The sequence below is a fragment of the Dendrobates tinctorius genome, unplaced genomic scaffold (genome assembly GCF_039654945.1).
Source record: "Dendrobates tinctorius isolate UK_male_01 unplaced genomic scaffold, ASM3965494v1 ptg000158l, whole genome shotgun sequence".
NCBI classification, from domain to species: domain Eukaryota; kingdom Metazoa; phylum Chordata; class Amphibia; order Anura; family Dendrobatidae; genus Dendrobates; species Dendrobates tinctorius.
Window position 1 is genome coordinate 1395392 of NW_027361825.1, and position 26987 is coordinate 1422378.

General features: G+C 44.1%; 1 protein-coding gene across 3 annotated transcripts in view; it reads left to right on the plus strand.

Annotated features, from left to right (window-relative positions):
* TAP2 (transporter 2, ATP binding cassette subfamily B member) overlaps positions 1 to 26987 on the plus strand; it is a 58028-nt gene that overhangs the window by 9331 nt on the left and 21710 nt on the right. The window contains exons 2-5 of one of the 3 annotated variants that reach the window (XM_073548717.1): positions 21278 to 21393; positions 21565 to 22100; positions 22535 to 22649; positions 23515 to 23645. In XM_073548717.1, the coding sequence (XP_073404818.1) occupies positions 21605 to 22100; positions 22535 to 22649; positions 23515 to 23645 (742 nt within the window). In that variant the 5' untranslated portion in view covers positions 21278 to 21393; positions 21565 to 21604. The remainder of the gene's footprint in view (positions 1 to 21277; positions 21394 to 21564; positions 22101 to 22534; positions 22650 to 23514; positions 23646 to 26987) is intronic. The other 2 variants (XM_073548719.1, XM_073548718.1) reach the window with 2 other exon arrangements.

The following is a 26987-nucleotide window of genomic DNA, read 5'->3' on the forward strand; positions in this document are numbered from 1 at the left end:
GCCAATCTGGGTCAACAACTGGGTCATCCATCACCTCCTCTTCAATGTCATGTGCACCTTCCTCTGTGTCACCATGTAAGGTGGTATAGTATGCGGGAAGGGGCACCTGAGTTTCATCAGGGTCAGATTCTGGCTCAGTACACTGCGAGGACAATGTAGTGCTCTGAGTGAATGTACCAGCAGATAAATCTAGCAGTGGCTGTGCATCAGTACACTCCATGTCAGATTCTTCTTGGACTGGGTAATTCACGATTTGACTTGATAACCCAGGCATGGTATGTGAAAAGAGCTCCATGGAGTAATCTGTAGTGTGGCCTGCCGCATCCTTTACTTTTGGTAGGGGTGAAGGACACAAGGAAAGGTGTGGTTCCTGACCATGAGCCTCCAATGACAACTCAGTGCTTTTATTTTTTGAAACTTCAGAAGAGGAGGCGATAGAGCTGGAGGCTGTGTCAGCAATGTAAGCCAAAATTTGTTCCTGAAGCTCCGGCTTTAAAAGTGGTTTACCTACTCCCAGAAAAGGGAGCCTTCGAGGCCTTGTGGAGCCAGATGATGACGCAGGCTCAACACCTCCTGCATTAGGTGCTATTGTGCTTTTGCCACTACCAGCAGATCCACCACCACCACCAACATAGCAGGCTGAAATTGGATGGTGTATAAAATGTCTATATAGGACTGGGGAGAATTTGAATCTCCCTACAGACTTGAGGACACTGAACTATTATCTCAGGCCCAGTGTAGATTACACCTCAATATAACAGGCTGAAATTGGATGGTGTATAAAATGTCTATATAGGACTGGGGAGAATTTGAATCTCCCTACAGACTTGAGGACACTGAACTATTATCTCAGGCCCAGTGTAGATTACACCTCAATATAACAGGCTGAAATTGGATGGTGTATAAAATGTCTATATAGGACTGGGGAGAATTTGAATCTCCCTACAGACTTGAGGACACTGAACTAATATCTCAGGCCCAGTGTAGATTACACTGTTACGGCAGCGGAACACACTTAAAAAAATATAAATAAAGCGTGTTCGCTGCCCGGGGTCCACCGTGCGGCAGATGTAATAACCGCTGCCAAATAGGCAAAGCACAAGGACGGTAATGTGCACAGGGAAAATCTGCACCTGATGCACAAAAGCAAGCTCTGTTAAAAGACTCACAGAGCTGCACACATGAACACAAATACAAAAACGCTGGGTCTGTATTAGGTTCACAGACACTCAGCGGCACACGTGCGGTAGCCAAAGATCGGAGTAGTTTGTAGACGTCACTACAGCCGAGAGGTCTTACCGTGACTGGACATGTGCACGGCGTCACAACTGCGGACGCCAAAACGACTGCAGGGGCAAGTTTAGCAGGCGCAATGCAGGACGCAGGCTGCTGCAACAGAGGATGCTTGAGCGCGCTGGCGCTAGCAGGCACACTGGCTGTATCCCAATCACTCACACATTCGTATTATCAGAGGGAAGGGGTTTCATAATAAGTCATTCACCAGTCCAAGCATCCATCACCGAACACACAGCAGCAAGTATGGAAAATACTAGCGCATGGCATAGCGGCCATGCGCACTTTTTATAGCGTACGGGACCTGCCGGAAACCTCCAGAGGCCCGAGCATAACCAATCAAATCAGGAGCAGGACCTGAGCACCTGACTCCTGAACTCCAATGAGAGCTAGTCCCGTGAGCATGCTCAGAAGCAGGGAAAAAGGACAGCCTCTGGAGACAAATGTGAGAATCTGGGTTGCTGCATAGAATCATAGAATCGTAGAGTTGGAAGGGACCTCCTGGGCCATCTGGTCCAACCCCCTGCTCAAAGCAGGATTCGCTAAATCATCCCAGTCAGATGTCTGTCCAGCCTCTGTTTGAAGACTTCCAATGAAGGAGAACTCACCACTTCTCGTGGCAGCTTGTTCCACTCATTGATCACTCTAACTGTCAAAAAGTTTTTTCTAATATCTAATCTGTGTCTCCTCCCATTCAGTTTCATCCCATTGCTTCTAGTCTTTCCTTGTGCAAATGAGAATAAAGTTGATCCTTCTACAATGTGACAGCCCTTTAGATATTTGTAGACAGCTATTAAGTCTCCTCTCAGTCTTCTCTTTTGCAAACTAAACATTCCCAAATCCTGCAACCTTTCCTCATAAGACAGGGTTTGCAGACCGGTCACCATTCTGGTCGCTCTTTTCTGAACTTGCTCCAGTTTGTTGATGTCTTTTTTAAAATGTGGTGCCCAAAACTGGACACAATATTCCAGATGAGGTCTGACCAAAGAGGAGTAGAGGGAAATAATGACTTCACGTGATCTAGACTGTATGCTTCTGTTAATACATCCTAGAATTGCATTTGCCTTTTTTGCTGCTGCATCACACTGTTGACTCATATTCAGTCTGTGATCTATTAGTATACCCAAGTCTTTTTCACATGTGCTGTTGCTTAGCCCTATTCCTCCCATTCTGTATATGCTTTTTTCATTTTTATTGCCCAGATGTAGTACTTTGCATTTTTCCCTGTTAAAAACCATTCTGTTAGTTGCTGCCCACTTCTCCAGTTTATTTATATCTTTTTGAATCCTCTCTCTTCTCTAGTATTAGCTATCCCTCCTAGCTTTGTGTCATCAGCAAATTTAATCAGTTTACCCTCAATTCCTTCATCTAAATCGTTGATATAGATGTTGAACCATACAGGGCCCCGGACAGAGCCCTGTGGTACCCCACTTGAGACATTCTTCCAACTGGATGTGCAGACATTTACGACCACTCTTTGGGTCCGATCACTAAGCCAGTTATGAATCCACCTAACAGTTGCCTTGTCCATTCCATACTTAGCCATTTTTTCAATAAGGATTGTATGAGATACTTTGTCAAATGCTTTGCTGAAGTCAAGATATACTATATCTACAGCATTTCCTTGATCTACCCAATCAGTGATTCCATCATAGAAGGAAATTAAGTTAGTCTGACATGACTTATTAGTTACAAACATAAGCATAAGCATAGAATGACCCAGATTCCTAACATACACCTCAGTATAACAGGCTGAAATTGGATGGTGTATAAAATGTCTATATAGGACTGGGGACAGTGGGGAGAATTGGAAGCTCCCTAGCGATTTTAGCAAGCTGACAATGATGCTCTCAGTCCCAAGTATGGCAGCAGGCAGCCTAATAAGCAGGACTGCTGCACACAAAAGTGTGGAAAAATGAACGCTTGGTAACTGGGCAAAAAAGAGGATGAAAAGTATTTTTGCTTTTAAAAAAGCAGTTTGCACAGCAGTGTGCAAACAGCAATGCATCTATCAGGGAGCCTAAGGGTACCGTTACACTTAGCGATACACCAGCTATCCTGACAGCGATATGGATCGCTGGTGCATCGCTAAGTGGTCGCTAGTGAGCTGCCACACAGGCAGATCTCACCAGCGACATAGCAGGGGTCGGGGGTCGCTACTTACCTGTCAGACGCGGCGATCCTGACGTCCTCCCACCCGCGTCCACACGTCGCTCGTCGGCGCCACAGAAAGCCCAGCAGGAAGCGCCCGACGAGAAATGGTCCAGGACGTTCTCGCACGACCAGCGATGAGCAGCGGGGGAGCCGGTCGCAGGTAAATATCAGATATAGCGATATCGCTAGCAATATCGCTGCTGCGTCACAAAATCGGTGACGTTACAGCGATATTGCTAGCGATATCGCTATGTATAACGGGGCTTTATAAGGCAGCCTAATAACCAACAGAGCTGAATGCACCAAAATATAGCCTCCCCTTGCACTGCACACTAACTGGTGTGTTATACAGGCAAAATCGCTAGCAGCAGAAGCAGTATTTTGTATCTTCTTCCCTGCCTAACGATCTCCCTACAGAATCAGCAGCAGCAGCAGCTCTCCCTATTCTGAGATCAGCAGAAGTAAGATATCGGTCGGCGTGCACGCCCTTTTATAGCCCCTGTGACGCCACACAAAGCAAGCCAATCACTTGCATGCCCTTCTCTAAGATGGTGGTGACCGCTGCCCATGTCATCGCGTTGCCCACAGTGTGCGTCCTCCATCATTGGCTGAAAAAGAGCGCTGGAAGCATCTTTTGAAACGCGACTTTGGCGCCATGGTCGCCGACCTCGTGGCCGACCTCACGCTATGGTCGGGTTTCGTTTCATGAAACCCGACTTTTGCGAAAGTCGACGACTTTTGAAATTGACTGACCCGTTTCGCTCAACTCTAAGTACAATACTTTAATATTACAGACGGCTGTAAAACTGCCAATCTCCTTCTCATATAAGTGCCAACATGGCGGGCACAGAGGCCTTTAATAGGTCACTGGCTGCTATGGCAACACCATCAGCATCAGCACTCCTTAATCACACAGGCCTAGCACTCCTCTCTAACAATAGGTCCCTGGCTGCTATGGCGACACCATCACCACTCCATAGTCACACGGGCCTAGCACTCCTCTCTAACAATAGGTCCCTGGCTGCTATGGCGACACCATCACCACTCCATAGTCACACGGGCCTAGCACTCCTCTCTAACAATAGGTCCCTGGCTGCTATGGCGACACCATCACCACTCCATAGTCACACGGTCCTAGCACTCCTCTCTAACAATTGGTCCCTGGCTGCTATGGCAACACCATCAGCACTCCATAGTCACACGGGCCTAGCACTCCTCTCTAACAATAGGTCCCTGGCTGCTATGGCAACACCATCAGCACTCCATAGTCACACAGACCTAGCACTCCTCTCTAACAATAGGTCCCTGGCTGCTATGGCAACACCATCAGCACTCCATAGTTGCACGGGCCTAGCACTCCGCACTAACCCCTTTATATATGCCCCGGTCATGTTTTACTGGAAAATCTATGGGATAAAACTGCGGCCATAGGAACTAGATATGATCTCTGCTGTTAGAGGCCAGTGCCGCCATATATGGAGCGGGATCAGCACCACAAGAGGCGCCCTGCACGTGATCTACAAGACCTAGGAGGATGCGATGTGACGTCCATATTCCCTTAACATGTCTCCCTCTTAGAATTGTATTATTCATTAGTGACAGGTTGATATCGATGCTTCTCAACAAAATGGCCGTTAATTCTTCTTAAAATGGCTGCTCATGAATATTCATGAGAGGATTTGCCTTTGTTACAGACAATAGCACCTGGTCATGTGACCTCAACTTCTTGGAATCTGATTAGTCAAAGAACTCACGACAGATGTAACCTGGAGACACAGGCCGAAGCTTCCTGCTCACACTCTTCAAAGTGAAAGTTACTGAAAAGTGTGACAAAGTGGAACTAAAATAGAGTAATACTTCACATAATGATCGTCCGCAAGGGAAAGTGTCAGAAACTGACACTGATTATATCCTGAAAAGTGCTGACAAAACCCTTTAACTTTTTTATTACTTTTTAATAATCCTTTTTCAAAACATGTATATATATATACTAGATGAAGCTAGTAACCAGGGCATAGTAACCAGGACTGTGGAGTCGGAGTCGGTGCTCATTTTGGTGGAGTCGGAGTTGGTATAAAATGGACCGACTCTGACTCCTAAAATATATAATAAATTGGGTACAGTAGTTCAATGCAGAATGTGCTGAATATTTTTTCATAGGAATTTGGGAAAGTTATGAAATGTCCTATAAATGACTGTTCTATTCCTGATCTAAGGCTACATTCACACACAGCGTTTTTCATGCGTTTTTTGAGGATACGTTTTTCAGTTGCAAAAGCAGATCAGCTTTTTAAAAAACGGCATCACCTGAAAGGTTTTTGAGCTCATAGAGAATGTTTTCAATAGCAAAAGCAGATTAGAAATCTGCTCTATCTATATATCCATTTATCCATATCTGTCTATCCATATCATATCTGTACCAAAAAGAATGAAAGCCGGATAGCACACAGACTAACACTCCTTTTTAGCACCAGTCAGGTACACCTCATAGCTGCCCAAAAGGACGCCCAGGACAGGCATTGCTCGTCTTCAGTAACACATCAACATCAATTGATAGTTGGAATAAACAGACTGCATTCACCAACACATCTTCTTAAGGTGCAGGCTTTATTTTCAAGTGTAGGGGTGTGCAGTATGAGGTTCTGCAGCAGCTGAGGTGTGCAGTATGAAATTCTGCGGAACAGTATGAGGTTCTGCCCCCCCCCCAGGTTTGATCTTGGCTACGCCCATGGTGTGAATGTAGCCTGAGGATCTAGGCTTTGTCTTAGCCTAGATAAGTCATAGTGTGTGTGTATGTGTGTGTGTGTATATATATATGTATATATATATACACATACAGTATATATATATATATATATATATATACTGTATATATATATATATACACAGTACAGACCAAAGGTTTGGACACACCTTCTCAATCAAAGCGTTTTCTTTATTTTCATGACTATGAAAATTGTAGATTCACTCTGAAAGCATCAAAACTGTGAATTAATACATGTGGAATTATATAATTAACAAAAAAGTGTGAAACAACTGAAAATACTGTATGTCTTATATTCTAGGTTCTTCAAAGTAGCCACCTTTTGCTTTGATTTCTGCTTTGCACACTCTTGGCATTCTCTTGATGAGCTTCAAGAGGTAGTCACCGGAAATGGCTTTCACTTCACAGGTGTGCCCTGTCAGGTTTAACCCCTTCACCCCCAAGGGTGGTTTGCACGTTCATGACCGGGCCAATTTTTACAATTCTGACCACTGTACCTTTATGAGGTCATAACTCTGGAACGCTTCCATGGATCCCGGTGATTCTGACATTGTTTTCTCGTGACATATTGTACTTCATGTTAGTGGTAAAATTTCATTCAAATAACTTGCGTTTATTTGTGAAAAAAATGGAAATTTGGCAAAAATTTTGAAAATTTCGCAATTTTCCAACTTTGAATTTTTATGCTCTTAAATCACAGAGATACGGCACACAAAAAACTTGATAAGTAACATTTCCCACATGTTTACTTTACATCAGCACAATTTTGGAACCAAATTTTTTTTTTGTTAGGAAGTTATAAGGGTTAAAAGTTGACCAGCGATTTCTCATTTTTACAACACCATTTTATTTTTAGGACCACATCACATTTGAAGCCACTTTGAGGGGTCTATATGATAGAAAATACCCAAAAGTGACACCATTCTAAAAACTGAACCCCTTAAGGTGCTCAAAACCACATTCAAGAAGTTTATTAACCCATTAGGTGCGTCACAGGAATTTTTTTGAATATTTAAAAAGAAATGAACATCTAACTTTTTTTCACAAAAAAAATACTTCAGGTTCAATTTTTTTTATTTTACCAAGGGTAACAGGAGAAATTGGACTGCAAAAGTTATTGTGCAATTTGTCCTGAGTACGCTGATACCTGATTTGTGGGGGGGAACGACTGTTTCGGCGCATGGCAGAGCTCAGAATGGAAGGAGCGCCGTTTGACTTTTTCAATGCAAAATTGGCTGGAATTCAGATCGGACGCCATGTCACGTTTGGAGAGTCCCTGATGTACCTAAACAGTGGAAACCCCCTACAAGTGACCCCATTTTGGAAACTAGACCCCCCAAGGAACTTATCTAGATATGTGGTGAGAACTTTGAACCCACAAGGGCTTTACAGAAGTTTATGACGTACAGCGGTACAATTAAAAAATCATATTTTTTCCACAAAAATGATCTTTTCACCCCAATTTTTATTTTCCCAAGGGTAACAGGACCCTAAAAGTTATTGTGCAATTTGTCCTGAGTATGCTGATACCCCACATGTGGGGGTAAACCACTATTTGGGCGCATAGCAGAGCTCGGAAGGGAAGCAGCGCCATTTGACGTTTTTGGCTGGAATTGAGATCGGACATCATGTCGCGATTGGAAAACCCCTGATGTACCAAAACAGTGGAAACCCCCCACAAATGACACCATTTTGGAAACTAGCCCCCTTAAGGAACTTATCTAGATGTGTGGTGAGAACTTTGAACCCCCAAGGGCTTCACAGAAGTTTATAACATAAAGCCGTACAATTAAAAAATCATATTTTTTCCACAAAAATGATCTTTTCACCCTCAATTCTTATTTTTCCAAGGGTAACAGCACCCTAAAAGTTATTGTGCAATTTGTCCTGAGTACGCTGATACCCCACATGTGGGGGGTAAACCACTATTTGGGCGCATGGCAGAGCTCAGAAGGGAAGCAGCGCCATTTGACGTTTTTGGCTGGAATTGAGATCGGACACCATGTCGCGATTGGAAAACCCCTGATGTACCTAAACAGTGGAAACCCCCCACAAATGACACCATTTTGGAAACTAGACCCCATAAGGAACTTATCTAGATGTGTGATGAGAACTTTGAACCCCCAAGGGCTTCACAGAAGTTTATAACATAAAGCCGTACAATTAAAAAATCATATTTTTTCCACAAAAATGATCTTTTCACCCTCAATTCTTATTTTTCCAAGGGTAACAGCACCCTAAAAGTTATTGTGCAATTTGTCCTGAGTACGCTGATACCCCACATGTGGGGGTAAACCACTATTTGGGCGCATGGCAGAGCTCCGAAGGGAAGCAGCGCCATTTGACGTTTTTGGCTGGAATTGAGATCGGACACCATGTCGCGATTGGAAAACCCCTGATGTACCTAAACAGTGGAAACCCCCCACAAATGACACCATTTTGTAAACTAGACCCCCCAAGGAATTTATCTAGATGTGTGGTGAGCACTTTGAACCCCCCAGTGCTTCACAGAAGTTTATAACGCCCGGGCGTGAAAATAAAAAATTCGTATTTTTTCCACAAACATGATCTTATAGTCACCATTTTTTTTATTTTCCCAAGGGTAACAGGAGAAATTGAACCCCAAAAGTTGCTGTCCAATTTGTCCTGAGTACGCTGACACCCCATATGTGGGAGAAAACTACTGTATGGACACACGTCAGGGCTCGGAAGGGAAGTAGTGACGTTTTGGAATGCAGACATTGATGGAATGGTCTGCGGGTGTCATGTTGCCTTTGGAGAGCCCCTAATGTACCTAAACAGTGGAAACCCCCCACAAATGACCCCATTTTGGAAACTAGACCCCCTAAGGAACTTATCTAGATGTGAGGTGAGCACTTTGAACCCCCAAGGGCTTCACAGAAGTTTATAATGCCCGGGCATGAAAATAAAAAAATCGTATTTTTTCCACAAACATGATCAATTAGTCCCCAATTTTTTCATTTTCCCAAGGGTAACAGGAGAAATTGGACCCCAAAAGTTGTTGTCCAATTTGTCATGAGTACGCTGACACCCCATATGTGGGAGAAAACTACTGTATGGACACACGTCAGGGCTCGGAAGGGAAGTAGTGACGTTTTGGAATGCAGACTTTGATGGAATGGTCTGCGGGTGTCATGTTGCCTTTGGAGAGCCCCTAATGTACCTAAACAGTGGAAACACCCACAAATGACCCCATTTTGGAAACGAGAACCCCTAAGGAACTTATCTAGATCTGTGGTGAGCACTTTGAACCCCCAAGGGCTTCACAGAAGTTTATAATGCCTGGGCATGAAAATAAAAAAATCGTATTTTTTCCACAAACATGATCAATTAGTCCCCAATTTTTTCATTTTCCCAAGGGTAACAGGAGAAATTGGACCCCAAAAGTTGTTGTCCAATTTGTCATGAGTACGCTGACACCCCATATGTGAGAGAAAACTACTGTATGGACACACGTCAGGGCTCGGAAGGGAAGCAGTGACGTTTTGGAATGCAGACTTTGATGGAATGGTCTGCGGGTGTCATGTGCGTTTGGAGAGCCCCTGATGTACCTAAACTATTGAAACTCCCCACAAGTGACCCCATTTTGGACACTAGACCCCCTCACGGAACTTATCTAGATGTGTGGTGAGCACTTTGAACCCCCAAGTGCTTCACAGAAGTTTATAACGCTCGGACGTGAAAATAAAAAAATCATTTTTTTCCACAAAAATGATATTTTTGCCCCAAAATTTTTATTTTCCTAAGGGTAACAGGAGAAATTGGACCCCAAAAATTGTTTTGCAATTTGTCCTGAGTAGGCTGATACCCTACATGTGGGGGTAAAACACTGTTTGGGCGCATGGCAGAGCTTGGAAGGGAAGGAGCACCATATGACTTTTTCAACTCAGAATTGGCTGAAATTGAGATCAGACGCAATGTTGCATTTGGAGAGCCCCTGATGTGCCCAAACAGTGGAAACCCCCAATTCTAACTCCAACCCGAACCCCAACACACCCCTAACCCTAATCTCAGCCCTAACCCTAGCCCTAACCCAAGCCCTAACCCTAGCCCTAACCCTAACCCTAGCCCTAACCCTAGCCCTAACCCTAGCCCTAACCCTGGCCCTAACCCTAGCCCTAATGGAAAAATGGAAATAAATTTTTTTATTTTATTATTTTTCCCTAACTAAGGGGGTGATAACGGGGGGTTTGATTTACTATTTGTGGCAGTTTTTATGTTTGGCAGCTGTCGCACGCTAAAAGACGCTTTTTATTGTAAAAATAGTTTTTGCATCACCACATATTGAGAGCTATAATTTTTCCGTATTTTGACCCACCGAGTCATGTGAGGTCTTATTTTTTGCGAGACGAGTTGACGTTTTTATCGGTACCATTTTCGGGCACGTGACATTTTTTGATCGCTTTTTATTCCGATTTTTGGGACGCAGAATGAACAAAAACCAGTGTTTCATGAATTTCTTTTGGGGGGGTGCGTTTACACCGTTCCGCGTGTGGTAAAATTGATAAAGCGGTTTTATTTTTTGGGTCAGTACGGTTACAGCGATACCTCATTTAGGTTTTTTTTATGTTTTGTCGGTTTTATGCAATGAAAACTATTTTATATAAAAAATAATTATTTTTGCATCGCTTTATTCTGCGAGCTATAACTTTTTTATTTTTTTGCTGATGATGCTGTGTGGCAGCTCGTTTTTTGCGGGACAAGATGACATTTTCAGTGGTACCATGGATATTTATATGCGTCTTTTTGATCGCGCGTTATTACACTTTTTGTTTGGCGGTATGATAATAAATCATTATTTTTTGCTTCGTTTTTTATTTTTATTTTTTAAGGGGATCGCTAAAGGGGTTAACTAATGGGACAGTTTTATAGGGCAGGTCGTTACGGACGCGGCGATACCTAATATGTGTACTTTTATTTATTTTTTTTATTATTTTCAAAAAATGAATTTATTGGGGAATAAATTTTTTTTTTTTACTAATTTATTTGGCGATTTTTTTTAATTTATTTTTACATTTTTTTTTTAATTTTTTTTTACTTTATTACATAGTCCAAGGTGGGACATCACTGTCCTGTGACAGATCGTTGATCTGTCACATCACAGATCACTGTGACAGATCAGCGATCTGTCACAGGCAGTGCCGAAGGCTTCCTCATGCCTGCGCTTTGCAGGCACTGAGGAAGCCAGCTTCCTCAGGTCCCCGAAGGCCCCCGTCGCCATCTTGGATTCGGGGGCCTGGAGGATAGGAGCCCCCCGCAGCAGCGCTGCACATTGCGCTGCCGTGGGGGGCTCAGGGAAGCACGGAGGGAGCCCCCTCCCTGCCGATGCTTCCCTTTAACTCCCGGTACACCGCGATCATGTTTGATCGCGGTGTGCAAGGGGTCAACGTGTCGGGGGCGGTCCGTGACCGCCCCTGACACATTGTGCCGGGTGTCAGCTGTGATAATCAGCTGACACCCGGCCGCGATCAGCGGCGCTCACCACGTGGGCGCCGCTGATCCCGGTAGACGTACTATCCCGTCCACGGTCATACGGGCCCGGGTACCGTGGACGGGATAGTACGTCGGATGTCAGGAAGGGGTTAATAAGTGGGATTTCTTGCCTTATAAATGAGGTTGGGACCATCAGTTGTGTTGTGCAGAAGTCTGGTGGATACACAGCTGATAGTCCTACTGAATAGACTGTTAGAATTTGTATTATGGCAAGAAAAAAGCAGCTGAGTAAAGAAAAACGAGTGGCCATCATTACGTTAAGAAATGAAGGTCAGTCAGTCTGAAAAATTGGGAAAACTTTGAAAGTGTCCCCAAGTACATTGGCAAAAACCATCAAGCTCTACAAAGAAACTGGCTCACATGAGGACCGCCCCAGGAAAGGAAGACCAAGAGTCACCTCTGCTGCGGAGGATAAGTTCATCCGAGTCACCAGCCTCAGAAATCGCAGGTTACCAGCAGCTCAGATTAGAGACCAGGTCAGTGCCACACAGAGTTCTAGCAGCAGCCACATCTCTACAACAACTGTTAAGAGGAGACATTGTGCAGCAGGCCTTCATGGTAAAATAGCTGCAAGGAAACCACTGCTAAGGACAGGCAACAAGCAGAAGAGACTTGTTTGGGCTAAAGAACACAAGGAATGGACATTAGACCAGTGGAAATCTGTGCTTTGGTCTGATGAGTCCAAATTTGAGATCTTTGGTTCCAACCACCGTGTCTTTGTGCGACGAAGAAAAGGTGAACGGATGGACTCTACATGCCTGGTTCCCACCGTGAAGCATGGAGGAGGAGGTGTGATGGTGTGGGGGTGCTTTGCTGGTGACACTGTTGGGGATTTATTCAAAATTGAAGGCATACTGAACCAGCATGGCTACCACAGCATCTTGCAGCAGCATCCTATTCCATCCGGTTTGTGTTTAGTTGGACCATCATTTATTTTTCAACAGGACAATGACCCCAAACACACCTCCAGGCTGTGTATGGGCTATTTCACCAAGAAGGAGAGTGATGGGGTGCTACGCCAGATGACCTGGCCTCCACAGACACCAGACCTGAACCCAATCGAGATGGTTTGGGGTGAGCTGGACCGCAAAGTGAAGGCAAAAGGGCCAACAAGTGCCAAGCATCTCTGGGAACTCCTTCAAGACTGTTGGAAAACCATTTCTGGTGACTACAACTTGAAGCTCATCAATAGAATGCCAAGAGTGTGCAAAGCAGTAATCAAAGCAAAAGGTGGCTTCTTTGAAGAACCTAGAATATAAGACATATTTTCAGTTGTTTCACACTTTTTTGTTAATTATATAATTCCACATGTGTTAATTCATAGTTTTGATGCCTTCAGAGTGAATCTAAAATTTTCATAGTCATGAAAATAAAGAAAACTCTTTGAATGAGAAGGTTTGTCCAAACTTTGGTCTGTACCATATGTATGTAATTGATATTATACAGTGTATTACATATTTACAATTTATTACAGTTTTTTGTGTTCTAACGTTGTATTCCAATAAATAGATATGTTCTATCTAAATATCTTGATTATTGGATCATAGAAATGATTAAATGTCTGATGTTCACATTGTACTACAATAAATTTTTCACTTAAATATAAGCAATATATGTGGGAGTCGGAGTCGTGGAGTCGGAGTCGGTGTAAGGGAAATTGAGGAGTCGGAGTCGCAGGTTTGGCTTACCGACTCCACAGCCCTGATAGTAACTAACTGTGGTTAGTTATAACAAATTATAATGATTATATCTATATATATATAAAGCTGAGTGTATAGCCCCGCCCACTCCGCATAGCCACATTCACTATAATATCCCACATCATCCCGTCAGCCAGAGCGACCGGACTACTACCCCTAATACATAGCTCCCAACCGTCCCGATTCTCGCGGGACAGTCCCGTTTTTGAGACCTCCCACCCGCGTCCCGCCCGGGACGCTATTTTTCCCACATTGCACTGAGCCGCCACCCCCTCCATGCACCGACCCCATCCTCGCCCTCCTAGAGAGTCCAGACCCACCGCAGCCTGCAATGATGTGGCTGGGCTGTTCTGAGGCTGGCTGCATGCACAGGACCTGTGATGAGGTCACAGGAGGGGAGGAGTCAGGGGTCACATGATCAGGGGCCTCGTGTCTGCAGGACTGCTGTGCTGGTTGTCATGGTGCTGGATTAGGTAAAGTTTCTGTGTGGGGTCAGGAGGGGTTTACAGGGTGGATGTAGCAGAGCTGTGTGTGTACGAGGTGTACGGAGCAGAGCCACGTGTGTACGAGGTGTACAGAGCAGAGCCACGTGTGTATGAGGTGTACGGAGCAGAGCCGTGTGTGAACGAGTTGTACGGAGCAGAGCCATGTGTGCACGAGGTGTACAGAGCCACGTGTGTATGAGGTGTACAGAGCAGAGCCACGTGTGTACGAGGTGTACGGAGCCACGTGTGTATGAGGTGTACGGAGCAGAGTCACGTGTGTATGAGGTGTACAGAGCGGAGCCGCGCGTGTACGAGATGTATGGAGCGGAGCCGCGTGTGTACGGAGCGGAGCCATATGTGTACGAGGTGTACGGAGCGGAGCCGCGTGTGTACGAGGTGTACGGAGCCACATGTGTATGAGGTGTACAGAGCGAAGCCACGTGTGTACGGGGCATACGGAGCGGAGCCGCATGTGTACGGGGCGTACGGAGCAGAATCGCGTGTGTACGGAGCGGAGCCGCACGTGTACGAGGTGTACGGAGCCACATGTGTATGAGATGTACGGAGCGGAGCCGCGTGTGTACGGAGCGGAGCCGAGTGTGTACGAGGTGTACGGAACGGAGCCGTGTGTGTACGAGGTGTACGGAGCGGAGCCACGTGTGTATGAGGTGTACGGAGCAGATCCACGTGTGTATGAGGTGTACAGAGCGGAGCCGCGCGTGTACGAGGTGTACGGAGCCACATGTGTATGAGGTGTACGGAGCAGAGCCGCGTGTGTGTGAGGTGTACGGAGCGGAGCCGTGTGTGTACGAGGTGTATGGAGCAGAGCCACGGGTGTACGGAGCCACGTGTGTATGAGGTGTACAGAGCGAAGCCACGTGTGTACAGGGCATACGGAGCGGAGCCGCGTGTGTACGGAGCGGAGCTGCGTGTGTACGGGGCGTACAGAGCAGAATCGCGTGTGTACGGAGTGTACGGAGCGGAGCCGCAGGTGTACGGAGCGGAGCTGCGCGTGTATGAGGTGTACGGAGCGGAGTCGTGTGTGTACTTGGTGTACGGAGCGGAGCTGCGTGTGTATGGAGTATGCGGAGCGGAGCCGTGTGTGTACGGAGTGGAGCCATATGTGTACGGGATGTACGGAGCGGAGCCAAGTGTGTACGAGGCATACAAAGCGGGATTTTCCCACGGACACAGGAGTACACGGTGGAGCCCCGAGGAGCACTTTAAGGCTATGTGCCCACGTCACGTTTTTCAAGCGATTTTTTTCCTGAGCAGAAACGCATGCCCTTGCCAGGGAAAACACATGCTGTTTTTGACACGCGTTTTTGACGTGATTGTCAAGCGTTTTGACATGCGTTTTCCCATGCATTTTTGCCCATATAATTGATGTTATGCGGAATGGCGGGCGATTCCGCAAAATTAATGAACATGCTGCGTTTTTTTTACTGCTAAGCGATTCCGCAGCGGTAAAAAATGCACCATTGGCATAACATGTGCGTTTTCTATTACAAATGCATGGAATTCTTTTTTTAAGCGTTTCCGCAGCAGAATCGCGCGTTTAAAAACGCCGCGGAAACGCTTAAAAAATGCAACGTGGGCACACAGCCTTAAACTCACACATGACGGTCCACCGGAAGTGATGTGCTGGAAGCTGACTGGAAATGAGGCAATTTCATGAGGAGATTGTGACGGAACCAGGAATGCTTCAGATCCATCACCATGTCCTCCTCCGACAGCGCGGATAGCAGGATCGCCTTGGAATCGGGGATGCCGGCCATGTCCGGGAGGCTCAGGTGGGCATTACGATGGGAGCCGGGCTGCTATAGTATCTTTATAGAATCTTTCTTTCTTTCTTTCTTTCTTTCTTTCTTTCTTTCTTTCTTTCTTTCTTTCTTTCTCTCTCTGTTCTTTCTTCTTTCTCTCTCTGTTTTTTTTTCTCTCTGTTCTTTCTTTCTCTCTGTTTCTCATTCTCTGTTCTCTCTCTCTCTGTTCTTTCTCTAATCTTTCTTTTTTTCTCTCTCCGTTCTTTCTTTCCCCTCTTTCTTTCTTTCTTTTTCTTTCCTCTCTTTCTTTCTTTCTCTCTCTGTTCTTTCTGTCTCTCTCTGTTCTTTCTTTCCCCTCTTTCTTTCCCTCTATCTCTCTGTTCTTTCTTTCTTTCCCCTCTTTCTTTCTCTCTCTGTTTCTTTCTTTTTCTCTGTTCTTTTTTTCTGTCCCCTCTTTCTTTCTCTTTCTTTCTTTCCCCTCTTTCTCTCTGTTTTTTCTTTCCCCTTTCTTTCTCTCTCTATTCTTTCTTTCCCCTTTCTCTCTCTCTGTTCTTTCTTTCCCTCTCTTTCTTTCTCTCTCTCTGTTCTTTCTTTCCCCTCTTTCTTTCTATTTATTTCCCTCTTTCTTTCTGTTCTTTCTCTTTCTTTACTTCTTTCTTTCTCTCTCTGTTCTTTCTTTCTTTCCCCTCTTTCTTTCTCTCTCTGTTCTTTCCCCTCTTTCTTTCTTTCTCTCTCTCTCTGTTCTTTCTTTCTCGCTCTCCGTTCTTTCTTTTTTCTTTCCCCTCTTTCTTTCTTTCTCTCTGTTCTTTCTTTCCCCTTTTTTCTCTCTCTGTTCTTTCTTTTGCTCTCTGTTCTTTCTTTTCCCTCTTTCTCTCTCTCTGTTCTTCCTTTCTCTTTCTCTCTCTGTTCTTTCTTTCTCTATGTTCTCTGTTCTTTCTGTCCCATCTTTCTTTCTCTCTCTGTTCTTTCTTTCTCTCTCTGTTCTTTTTTCTGTCCCCTCTTTCTTTCTCTGTGTTTTCTTTCTTTCTTTCTCTTTCTTTCTTTTTCTCTGTTCTTTCTTTATTTCCCTCTGTTCTTTCTTTCTTTCCCCTTTCTTTCTCTCTCTCTGTTCTTTCTTTCCCCTTTCTTTCTTTCTCTCTGTTCTTTCTTTCCCTCTCTTTCTTTCTCTCTGTTCTTTCTCTCTCTCTGATCTTTCTTTCCCCTCTTTCTTTCTATTTCGTTCCCCTCTTTCTTTCTGTTCTTTCTCTTTCTTTACTTCTTTCTTTCTCTGTTCTTTCTTTCCCCTCTTTCTTTCTCTCTCTCTCTGTTCTTTCTTTTTTTTCTTTCCCCTCTTTCTTTCTTTCTTTCTTTCTTTCTCTCTGTTCTTTCTTTCCCCTTTTTTTCTCTCTCTGTTCTTTCTTTTGCTCTCTGGTCTTTCTTTCCCCTCTTTCTTTCTCTCTCTCTGTTCTTCCTTTCTCTTTCTCTCTCTGTTCTTTCTCTCTGTTCTCTCTCTGTTCTTTCTTTCCCCTCTTTCTTTCTCTGTTCTTTCTTTCTCTCTGTTCTTATTTTCTGTCCCCCTCTTTCTTTCTGTGTTTTCTTTCTTTCTCTTTCTTTCTTTTTCTCTGTTCTTTCTTTATTTCACCTCTTTATTTTTCTCTGTTCTTGCTTTCCCCTTTCTTTCTTTCTTTTCTTTCTTTGTCTGTTCTTTCTTTCGCTCTCTGTTCTTTCTTTCCCCTCTTTCTTTCTCTGTTCTTTCTTCTTTCTCTCTCTGTTCTTTCTTTCTCTCTCGCTCTCCTTTCTTTCTCTCTCTCTCTGTTTTCTTTTTTCTCTCTCTCTGTTTTCTTTCTTTATTTTCCTTAGTACCAGTCAGTGTGCCCATAATGCCAGCCACTGTGCCCATAATGCCAGCCACTGTGCCCTCAGTACCAGTCAGTGTGATCAGCAGTGCTAAATGGGTGCGGTTGGGTGTGAACATGAGTGTGACTAGTTGTGAAATGGGTGTGGTCGGGGCGTGGTCTAAAATCCCTTCTTCAAAAGTTGGGAGGTATGCCTAATATCCCACATCGTCCCGTCAGCCAGAGCCACCGGACTACTAATATCCCACATCATCCCGTCAAAGCCACTGGACTACTACCCCTAGTATCCCACATCATCCCGTCAGCCATAGCCTCTGGACTACTACCCCTAATATCCCACATCATCCCATCAGCCAGAACCACCGGATTACTCCCCCTAATATCCCACATCATCCCGTCATCCTGGGGTCAGAACCAGAGCGCTGAGTGGAATGGGCCTAACTTCCATACCGGGGATCCCTTTAAGAGAGGCCTGGCGTCAGAACCAGAGCTCTGAGTGGATTTGCCCTGACTTCCATACCAATGATCCCTTTAATAGAAGCCTGGGGTGAGAATCAGAGCGCTGAGGGATTTACCCTAACTTCCATACTGGAGATCCCTTTAAGAGAGGCCTGGGGTCAGTACCAAAGCGCAGAGTGGATTTTCCCTAACTTCCATACCGGGGATCCCTGTAAGAGGGGCCTGGGGTCAGAATCAGAGCACTGAGTGGAATTTCCCTAACTTCCATACCAATGATCCCTTTTAGGCCTGTTTCACACTTGCTTTTTTTTGCAGCGCGTTTTTCCCGCAAAAAAACGCATTGAAAAACGCATACAAAAGCATACAACTGCTGCGTTTTTTTCAAGCATTTTTATGAGCATGCATGAAAAAAACGCAGCGTTTTTAAGCGTTTGTATGCGTTTTTAGTGCGTTTTTACCGCGTTTGCGTTTTTTTCCAACATTAGGTGGCCACTCACACTAACCCAAACCATGACTTTACTAACCCTAACCCTGACCCTAACCCTGACCCTAACCCTAACCCTTAACCAAACCATACTTAACCCTAACCCTGACCCTAACCCTAACCCTAACCCTGACCCTAACCCTGACCCTAACCCTAACCCTTAACCAAACCATACTTAACCCTAACCCTGACCCTAACCCTTAACCAAACCATACTTAACCTTAACCCTAACCCTGACCCTAACCCTAACCCTGACCCTAACCCTTAACCAAACCATACTTAACCCTAACCCTGACCCTAACCCTGACCCTAACCCTAACCCTGACCCTAACCCTAACCCTAAACCCCCTTAACTAACCCTAACTTTACCCAAACCCCTAAATTCCATTGTCTAAACTAATGGTGAAAAAAAAAACGCATGTGCAAAAAAACACATACATAAGCATGCCAATGCGCACATATGCTCACCATAGACTTATAATGGGTGTCTTGCTGTAAAAAAACGCATTGCGCACGCATGCGTTTTTTTGAGGCAAATCGGACGCACAAAAAATGCAACAAGTTGCATTTTGTGCGCCCGAGCGCATACCGCTAAAAAACGCATGCGCGGTAAAACGCGTACAAACGCATGTGTATGCGCACATAAGCGCATCCCATGCAAAGTATAGGAAAAAAAAACGCATGCGCTATTTAGCGCTAAATTACTGCGAAAAAAAACGCAAATGTGAAACCAGCCTAAGAGGCCCTGGGTTCAGAACCACAGCGCTGAGTGGAACGGTCCTAACTTCCATACCGGGGATCCCTTTAAGAGAGGCCTGGGGTCAAAACCAAAGCGCTGGATGGATTTGCCCTGACTTCCATACCAATGATCCCTTTAAGAGACCCTGGGGTCAGAACCACAGAGCTGAGTGGAACTGTCCTAACTTCCATACCGGGGATCCCTTTAAGAGAGGCCTGGGGTCAAAACCAAAGCTTTTGATGGATTTAACCTGACTTCCATACCAATAATCCCTTTAAGAGGGAAGATGTACCTATGGGATGGAGGCTGTGGGATGGGTATATGGGCACGGGAGGGGGCGATTCATTTGTGTCATGTGCTCTCTGCTCCTTTCTGGGGGGCAGTGGCTAGGCGCTTATGTTTCCAGGGATGCTATATTTCTCCCACCCAGTCACTGTCTGCTGAGGTGTTGTCATGGAGTGAGAAAACTGTTGCTCATAGCAACTAATCACAGCTCAGCTTCTTTTAAACAATGTTTTTTGTTTTTTTTACATTTTTGGCAGATTTAAAAAAAATCAAACAGAGGAATACACAAGGTAGAAGTGGGATTCAAATAAGAACAAAAAACCGCTACTTTTGATCTAGTGACAGGGCCTCTTTTAAGAATGAAAGTGCTGAATGGGGCTCAAAACAATGAGAAATTGAATGATGATTTATGCCCACAATGAGCTCCAGTTAATGGTAAAATGTTGATTGGTGCTCAGTTAAGGCCCCTTTAAACGTGTTCATGGAAAGGCAAACTGTTTGCGAATTCTTGTGAAGCCCATGAAAAAAAACAGACCAATGTTTTTCAATCATGCAGTGCAGATGAGCAAATTTTTCACTGACCGTATCTGCATGTGAAAAAATGGCAGCATGCACTAGTGTCTTCTGTAAATCAGATGACAATCGGCCATTCAAGTCTATTGGTGCATGAAAAACATCGGCTGCCATATGGACTTCAGTACAGATTTTTTACAGATACATTACAATTCTCTAACATTGGAAACTATAATGAATAATAGCTGCTGCTGTAATAAAAAATGGATTGTATACGGATGGCAAGTGAGAAAAAATTGTCCATGTTTTCCGGATAAAAGTCTGATTTTTTGTACACTTGTGTGAACCTGCCCTTTGGCCGATTATTGGGCCGTGTCGAGGGACTTTATAGATATATCCTACACTCATCATTTTTTGTTTCAGAGCTGTGTTCTCCCGTCTGCTTCTGATGCTGGTGTTAGCGTCCGTGCAGTTGTTTCTGCTTCCTTGAGATTTGATGCTGGATTTCAGCCAAAAAACTTATCAGGATTTGCAGAGTTGATTTATAAATGTGCCTTTCACTGCCGCCAGCACTGATGAAAGGCGGTCTCTTCTGAGGACCATTGTAGGATGGAGCTTTAGGATATGTTTACACGGGGAATATTTTTCTGAATCTAAAAATCTGAAGTTGCTTCTGTATCACATGAGAGGAAGTTTACAAATGAGATTTGCGTATATAAGAAAGTCCTGTACATTTCTGTGATCTGATGTGAATGAGCTCATAAAGGTGAGAAAATTGCTTTGAAGGGAATTGTCATCCAGGTACTACTGCCTTATCCATGGGTAGTGGTGGAGACCCCAATACCAGCTCTTAGTCATCAATCTCCCCATCCTCCTGCCGCTGATTGACATCCTTTACCCAATACTGTGTATAATGCCGCCTTTATACTTCTGGCCTATGAAACACAGACTGTGCTCGGAGAGGAATACTTGGTCTGACCACAGGGTCTCCTGACCGGAGTTATCTGCCTCATATATGCGTACGAGACAGGTACATGAGGTCAGGAGACCCTGCGGTCTGTCCAGGTACACTGCTCTGATCATGGTCCGTAAAACTGGAGAACACTGCCTGTCAGGGGATGGGGTAGACCACCGCTTATCAACATCGTGGGCTTGGAGTGTAGGCTGAAAGCTACTGCAAGACCACTAGTAAATGACCATTGATGGAAACTGGGCCTCTGTCACTACTTTATGCTGCGCTCAGATCAATTTACATGGATTTTTCAGGACATAAAATTCATTTTTTAAAGGGCTCAGGTGTAACGTTACCTTTTCTGGCCATTACAACCAGAGGCGGGCTAAGACAAGTAGAGACCCACAAAGACTCAAGAAGCTTCAGAAGGGGTCCTGCAGTCGATCGGTAAGGGTGAGTTTTCCCCCTTAAATTTTTTTTCAACCCGTGGACGAACTTCTTAGGTCTGCATATACGTTTTCCAAGAGATACAGCCTTGGTTTGGACTTCCTGTTATTGTTTTGCTGAGTTGCAGTAGAGTTTACTGTACATTAGGCCTCTAACTTGTGTCCTTTCTCTTTGTAGGTCTCCGCCGAATCCTCTGTGTTACTCTTCAGCCTTCAGAATGATTTCCTTATGTTTTCTTCCGCTTCTTGTCTTGCTGGACTCATCACTCACATACATAATATCCAACCTTGTCTTCAGATATTATCCTGTAGATCTCCGTCTCGCGGTGTGGCTGGTCTACCTTATTAAAACTCCGATACTTGTAGCGATATCCAACCTCCTGCCTCGTCCACGCTGGATCTCCTCCCTCTTGCACTTCGCTCTAACACTTGGCTTCACGCCTCCTTTGTACCAGACACTCAGGTTCTTTCTCACCTCTCAGTCCCCGGAGTTATCCTCTGTTTTCTCCAGCTCTCTGCTCTACCATCTGCCTCTGCCATTGTCATGTCTGGTCTGGGATATGATTTTACCAACCAGTAACACAAAGGAAACTTCCGGCATAGACAAACGAGAACAGACAGACAAGAAGAATTTTACCAGACTTGTCAAACTTTCAAAGCGGGATTGGCCGTACCTGTCCTCGGCTTTTGTCTTCCTTTTTCTGGCTTTGACATGTAAGTTTTGCAAAATAGTTTTATCTTTTTCCATGATATAACTTATTTTTTCTGCAAAATTTCTACAAAAGGCAGAGAGTGGAAATCCCTACAGAGCATAGGGGAGAGGATCCTGCTGCAGCCATTTGTCTTACAGGAGAAAAATAACTGATCTCCCTGGAGAGTCTCTCCATCTTAATAACGGAGAAACATAGGATCTTCCATGTTCTGTAATACAGGCTAGTTCATTTTGTTTGTTCTTCAGCTGATCGTTAGTCATCCGATGACGCAACAGTAATTACATGTGAAAAGGTAGTTTTATAAAGAAGGACAGGGTTAGAAACGGTCAGAACATTTCAAGAGGTTGAATATGTTGTTTAGACTGAAAGATACTGTATACAGTATGGAAAGTTCTGTTCTTCTGTGTGAGAAAGTAAATATCTTATCGTTCACAGTTGAAATGTGGATTCCTTACTACATGGGACGGATGATTGACAACTTGTCCAACAACTACAAGGAAGCCGAGTTCCTGGAGTCTATACTTTATATGACTGTGTTGACCATCTCCAGGTGGGTGAGACACACGGCAAAGTCAGAACATGTAGACTTCTTGGGCCTCATGATTAAACTAAAGAACGCAGAAATTCAAGGTCAGCAAGCAGTCAGATTTCGCTGTCATGTTTCCTGTGGAGGCTTGACAATGAATGGCTGATATAAGCACTTTTTTGTGTGCTTTACATTTTAGTAGAGTTGGGCAGAAGGATTTGCACGGCCTTCCAGTACAGTCTGATACCTGTGGTTGGATTACTCCTTCCTGTCAGAATGGTGGAGGTGCAGTAAAAGTGGGGAAGGTTTTCTTGGTGCACCCTGACTCCATTGATACCTGTGGATGGATGACCCCTCATTGTCAGGCTGGTGGAGGTGCAGTAATGGTGGTGAAAGGTTTTCTTGGCAGAAGCCATTGATACCTGTGGATAGATATTTGGACAATAGGACTTACTTGAGTATTGTGTCTGATCCCTCTTCATGGCGGCTGTTTCCTGTGTGGCAGAAGGGCAATGCCTCAAGCCACAAGGGTCATATAACCATAGATTACATCCAGAAGTATGGCAGTGAGTTTTTCCTTCTTCCTGGCCTTTAAATTTCCCAGTTCTTAATCCTTTAGAGCATCTCTGGGACAAAGTACAACGGGCCGTAGACAGCCTGTCAGTACCTCCATCTAATGATTTAGTCCACATGGCTGATATTCCAGCAAAACGATCTCATCACCTAGTGGGTTTTATGCCACCAGAAATCGCTGAAGGCAGATGGCGGTCTGACGCACTGCTAGATGGCTGTCAGAAATAAAGTGGCCATTCATTCTATAAATATTTCTCCATGTGTGTGGATACAGACATAATATTGGATATTGATATGTATCTTTCTCTTTATTTAGCACTATTTCTGCAGGCTGCAGAGGAGGACTCTTCATATTCTCCATGTTTCGTCTCACCAGACGTCTGCGATGTCTTCTTTTCCGCGCGTTCATTAGACAAGATATCGCCTTCTTTGAAACCACTAAAACTGGTAAAGTTCGATACTGTCATAGAATCATAGAATGGTAGCGTTGGAAGGCACCTCCTGGGTCATCTGGTCCAACCCCCTGCTCAAAGCAGGATTCACTAAATCATCCCAGACAGATGTCTGTCCAGCCTCTGTTTGAAGCCTCTGTAACTTGTGAGATTCAGAACCTTGTATGCACATATGTCCTATGGGCACTGCTGTGGGGGCAAACATTGTGCCTGACACTCTGTAAAAAGATATTCGCTATCTTGTCATCAGAAAGGATTGAGATTAGAATTTAGAATTTTTATGTGTCCTTTATGGTCATTGATTTTAATATACAGTATATATCTGTCGGGTTTGGTTTATATAATAATGCAGTCACAGCAGCTTGCTCCTGTTCACAGTTGCTGTATTCTGATGGGAGGTGCTGATCAGTTTTTTGTTTTTAGGTGAATTAAATACATGCCATATATACTGTATATGTAAAACAAAAAATGACCTAGTTTGCATTTTGCTTTTTGTAATTTCTTGGGTATAGACTTTTGAGCAATAATACTCTATATCCTCCGACAGAAGCCTCTGATACATGTCACTAGACACAGAGTCGCAGACATCGCGTAGTTAATCCCATTGTAATAAAACATTTAGCCTGACCTAAACTACCGTTTTTATTTTGGGTTCTCTATCAGTCTACTCTTTCCTAAACAAGAAAAATAAAAAGGAAAGCCCACCCATATCGGCCCACTGGATGGCAAAATCACACGCTTATGACTTATGCTGACCATATAGGACAGATAAGTTTGGTACAAGTGTCATAAGCTTAGCTTAAAAATCAAATGAAAACCCACAGCGATCCCTTGATCACAGCAAATTTTAAGCTCATACTTTATACAAACATTTGTGTGAGAGGCGTCTGACCAGGATCCAAGGGGTGAAAAATGAGGATGAATGAACTCATGGAGATCAACATCCAACACTGCGGAGACACCATCACGTGTTTCTCAACGCAGTGATTCTAGAGCAATGCCCCCATCCCTTATGGGAAATATGTAAAAACATGCAAGACACAAGCCGCAGAGACACCATCACATGTTTCTCAACGCAAGCAATGACTAGCCAGGTCTTTCCCCGGGAAGGAACAACCAGGGGAAGGGCAGTCTCCAATGAAGGAAACCACCTATGCCAAAACATGGTATCCATCCACAGACAGCTGTTTCTTTTTTTTTTTTTTTTTTTTTTAAACATTCAGGTCAGTTATAAACAACTCAATATAAGCTCATCAACTTAAACGTCGTTGTTTCAACTCTCATCATCATGGTTCATGTTTATTTTAGTATAACAAACCAAGGGTATACACAAAGACATCCTAAACATCAATAAACATCACTGATATTTGATCAGGTGCTATCATTTTTTAAATTTCCAGACACCCTCTGCATCAGAACCACCACCGCCTTCGCTGTCTAATTTATAAATCAAGTATAAATCTAGAAAGGATCAGCCCGACACACTTATTCACAGATACATGCTTCTCTTTGAAAATTCCTAAATTCCTCATATCCCACAAACTCTGCATCACACAAGTCATAATTAACCATAGGATTCTATTTTTCACACGACCACATGCACCAATTCCAAACATCGCAACTCGCCAGTCAATAAAACTCACACCCGCTAACTCCTTACACAAACCACCTACACACTTCCACACACTGCACGCGTAATCACATTCCCACATAGTATGCCACACAGTCTCACATCCACCAAATCCTTCCCTCGGGCACACATCCGTTCTGGTCAGACCTCGTCTCTTCTGAACCTGTCGCACAGGCAAAATATTGTGCAAGGACATCCATACAATATCCCTTTGTCTATTAGACATCTCGTGCGTTCCCAAACTCTTCCTTGCAACCGAAACTTCATTCCCTCTCAACCCCACAATATTACATTCCACATCATTCTTACGTATTATTTTCATCACATTCTTAGCCATTCTAAAATCATTCATCGGCACACTCAGCAAATCATGCTTCCTAACAAACTTCTCATCACCTCATACCATACTGGACACTGGAAAGCAACAGGCACTCTAGCATCCCTCTTTCTCCAACATAAGCCATATAACATCCAACCAGCTGAATAACTTGCCATATACGCTCCCTTATTTCCTTTATTCAGCAAAATAACAACAGTTTTGATATACTGAAGCCCCAGAAATATCTCAATGTTTGGAAAGGCCATGCCACCATGGTGACACGCCTTGAAAAGACTCTCTCTCTCAAGTTTCTCTATTTTACTGCTCCAGAAAAAAGTAAAAACTAACTTTTCCACTCTTTTTATTTTCCTACATGATGGTGGAAACACTGTTGCAATAAAAAGCAAAATCGGAAGAATCACCGCTTTTATGACCAAAATCTTACCACTCAAGGTCAAGTCTCTCAGTCGCCAAAAATTTAACTTACGCTCTATGCGCAATCCACACTCCTCCCAGCTCTCCTTACCTTCCAAATCCTTATTAAATAATACTCCCAGCACTTTGATAGCTCCCTCCTCACACTTTACCCCCTCCATTTTAACCCTGTCATCCCCAAAACATTTAAAACTGCATTTATTCCAATTCACTCTAAAGCCAGATATGCCACAGAAAAACTCTAGAAGCAACTTAACCCTACTCATAGACGCAACACTTTCACTCACAGCCACAACATCATCCATATATCCAAGAACTTTCACATGCTTCCCACCACTCCCAGGTACCAGCAAACCTCGTATCATTTTATCACGTCTCACCAAGCACAACAAAGGTTCAATCACACATACAAACAAGACAGGGGACATGGGACACCCCTGCCTTACACCAGACTTAATATTCACTTTCTCACTCAACCACCCATTAACAAGAAACTCACTTGACACACAATCATACAAAGACATCCCATTCACAAATTTTTGAGGAAAACCCATTCTCTCCAGAACTTTAAACAAAAACACATGCAAGACCCTATCAAACGCTTTCTCAAAATCAATTGACAGAACCATACACTTCCGTTTCCTTCCCATGCAGTCTCCAATCAAATCCCTTAATAACAATAAGTTATCACTCATACTTCTTCCAGGCACAGCACACACTTGATCCTCATCCACAACACTACCAATCACCTCACGCATACGATTCGCCAACAATTTGCTATAGATTTTGTAATCTGCGTTCAGCAATGTTATAGGTCTCCAATTCTCTAAACACTTTCTCTCACCTTTCTTATGCACAAGCACAACCACCCCCTCTTTCATTGATTCACACAACTTACCACTCTCCCACATATACTTACATATCTCAGTCAAATCAGCACCCAGAAAATCCCA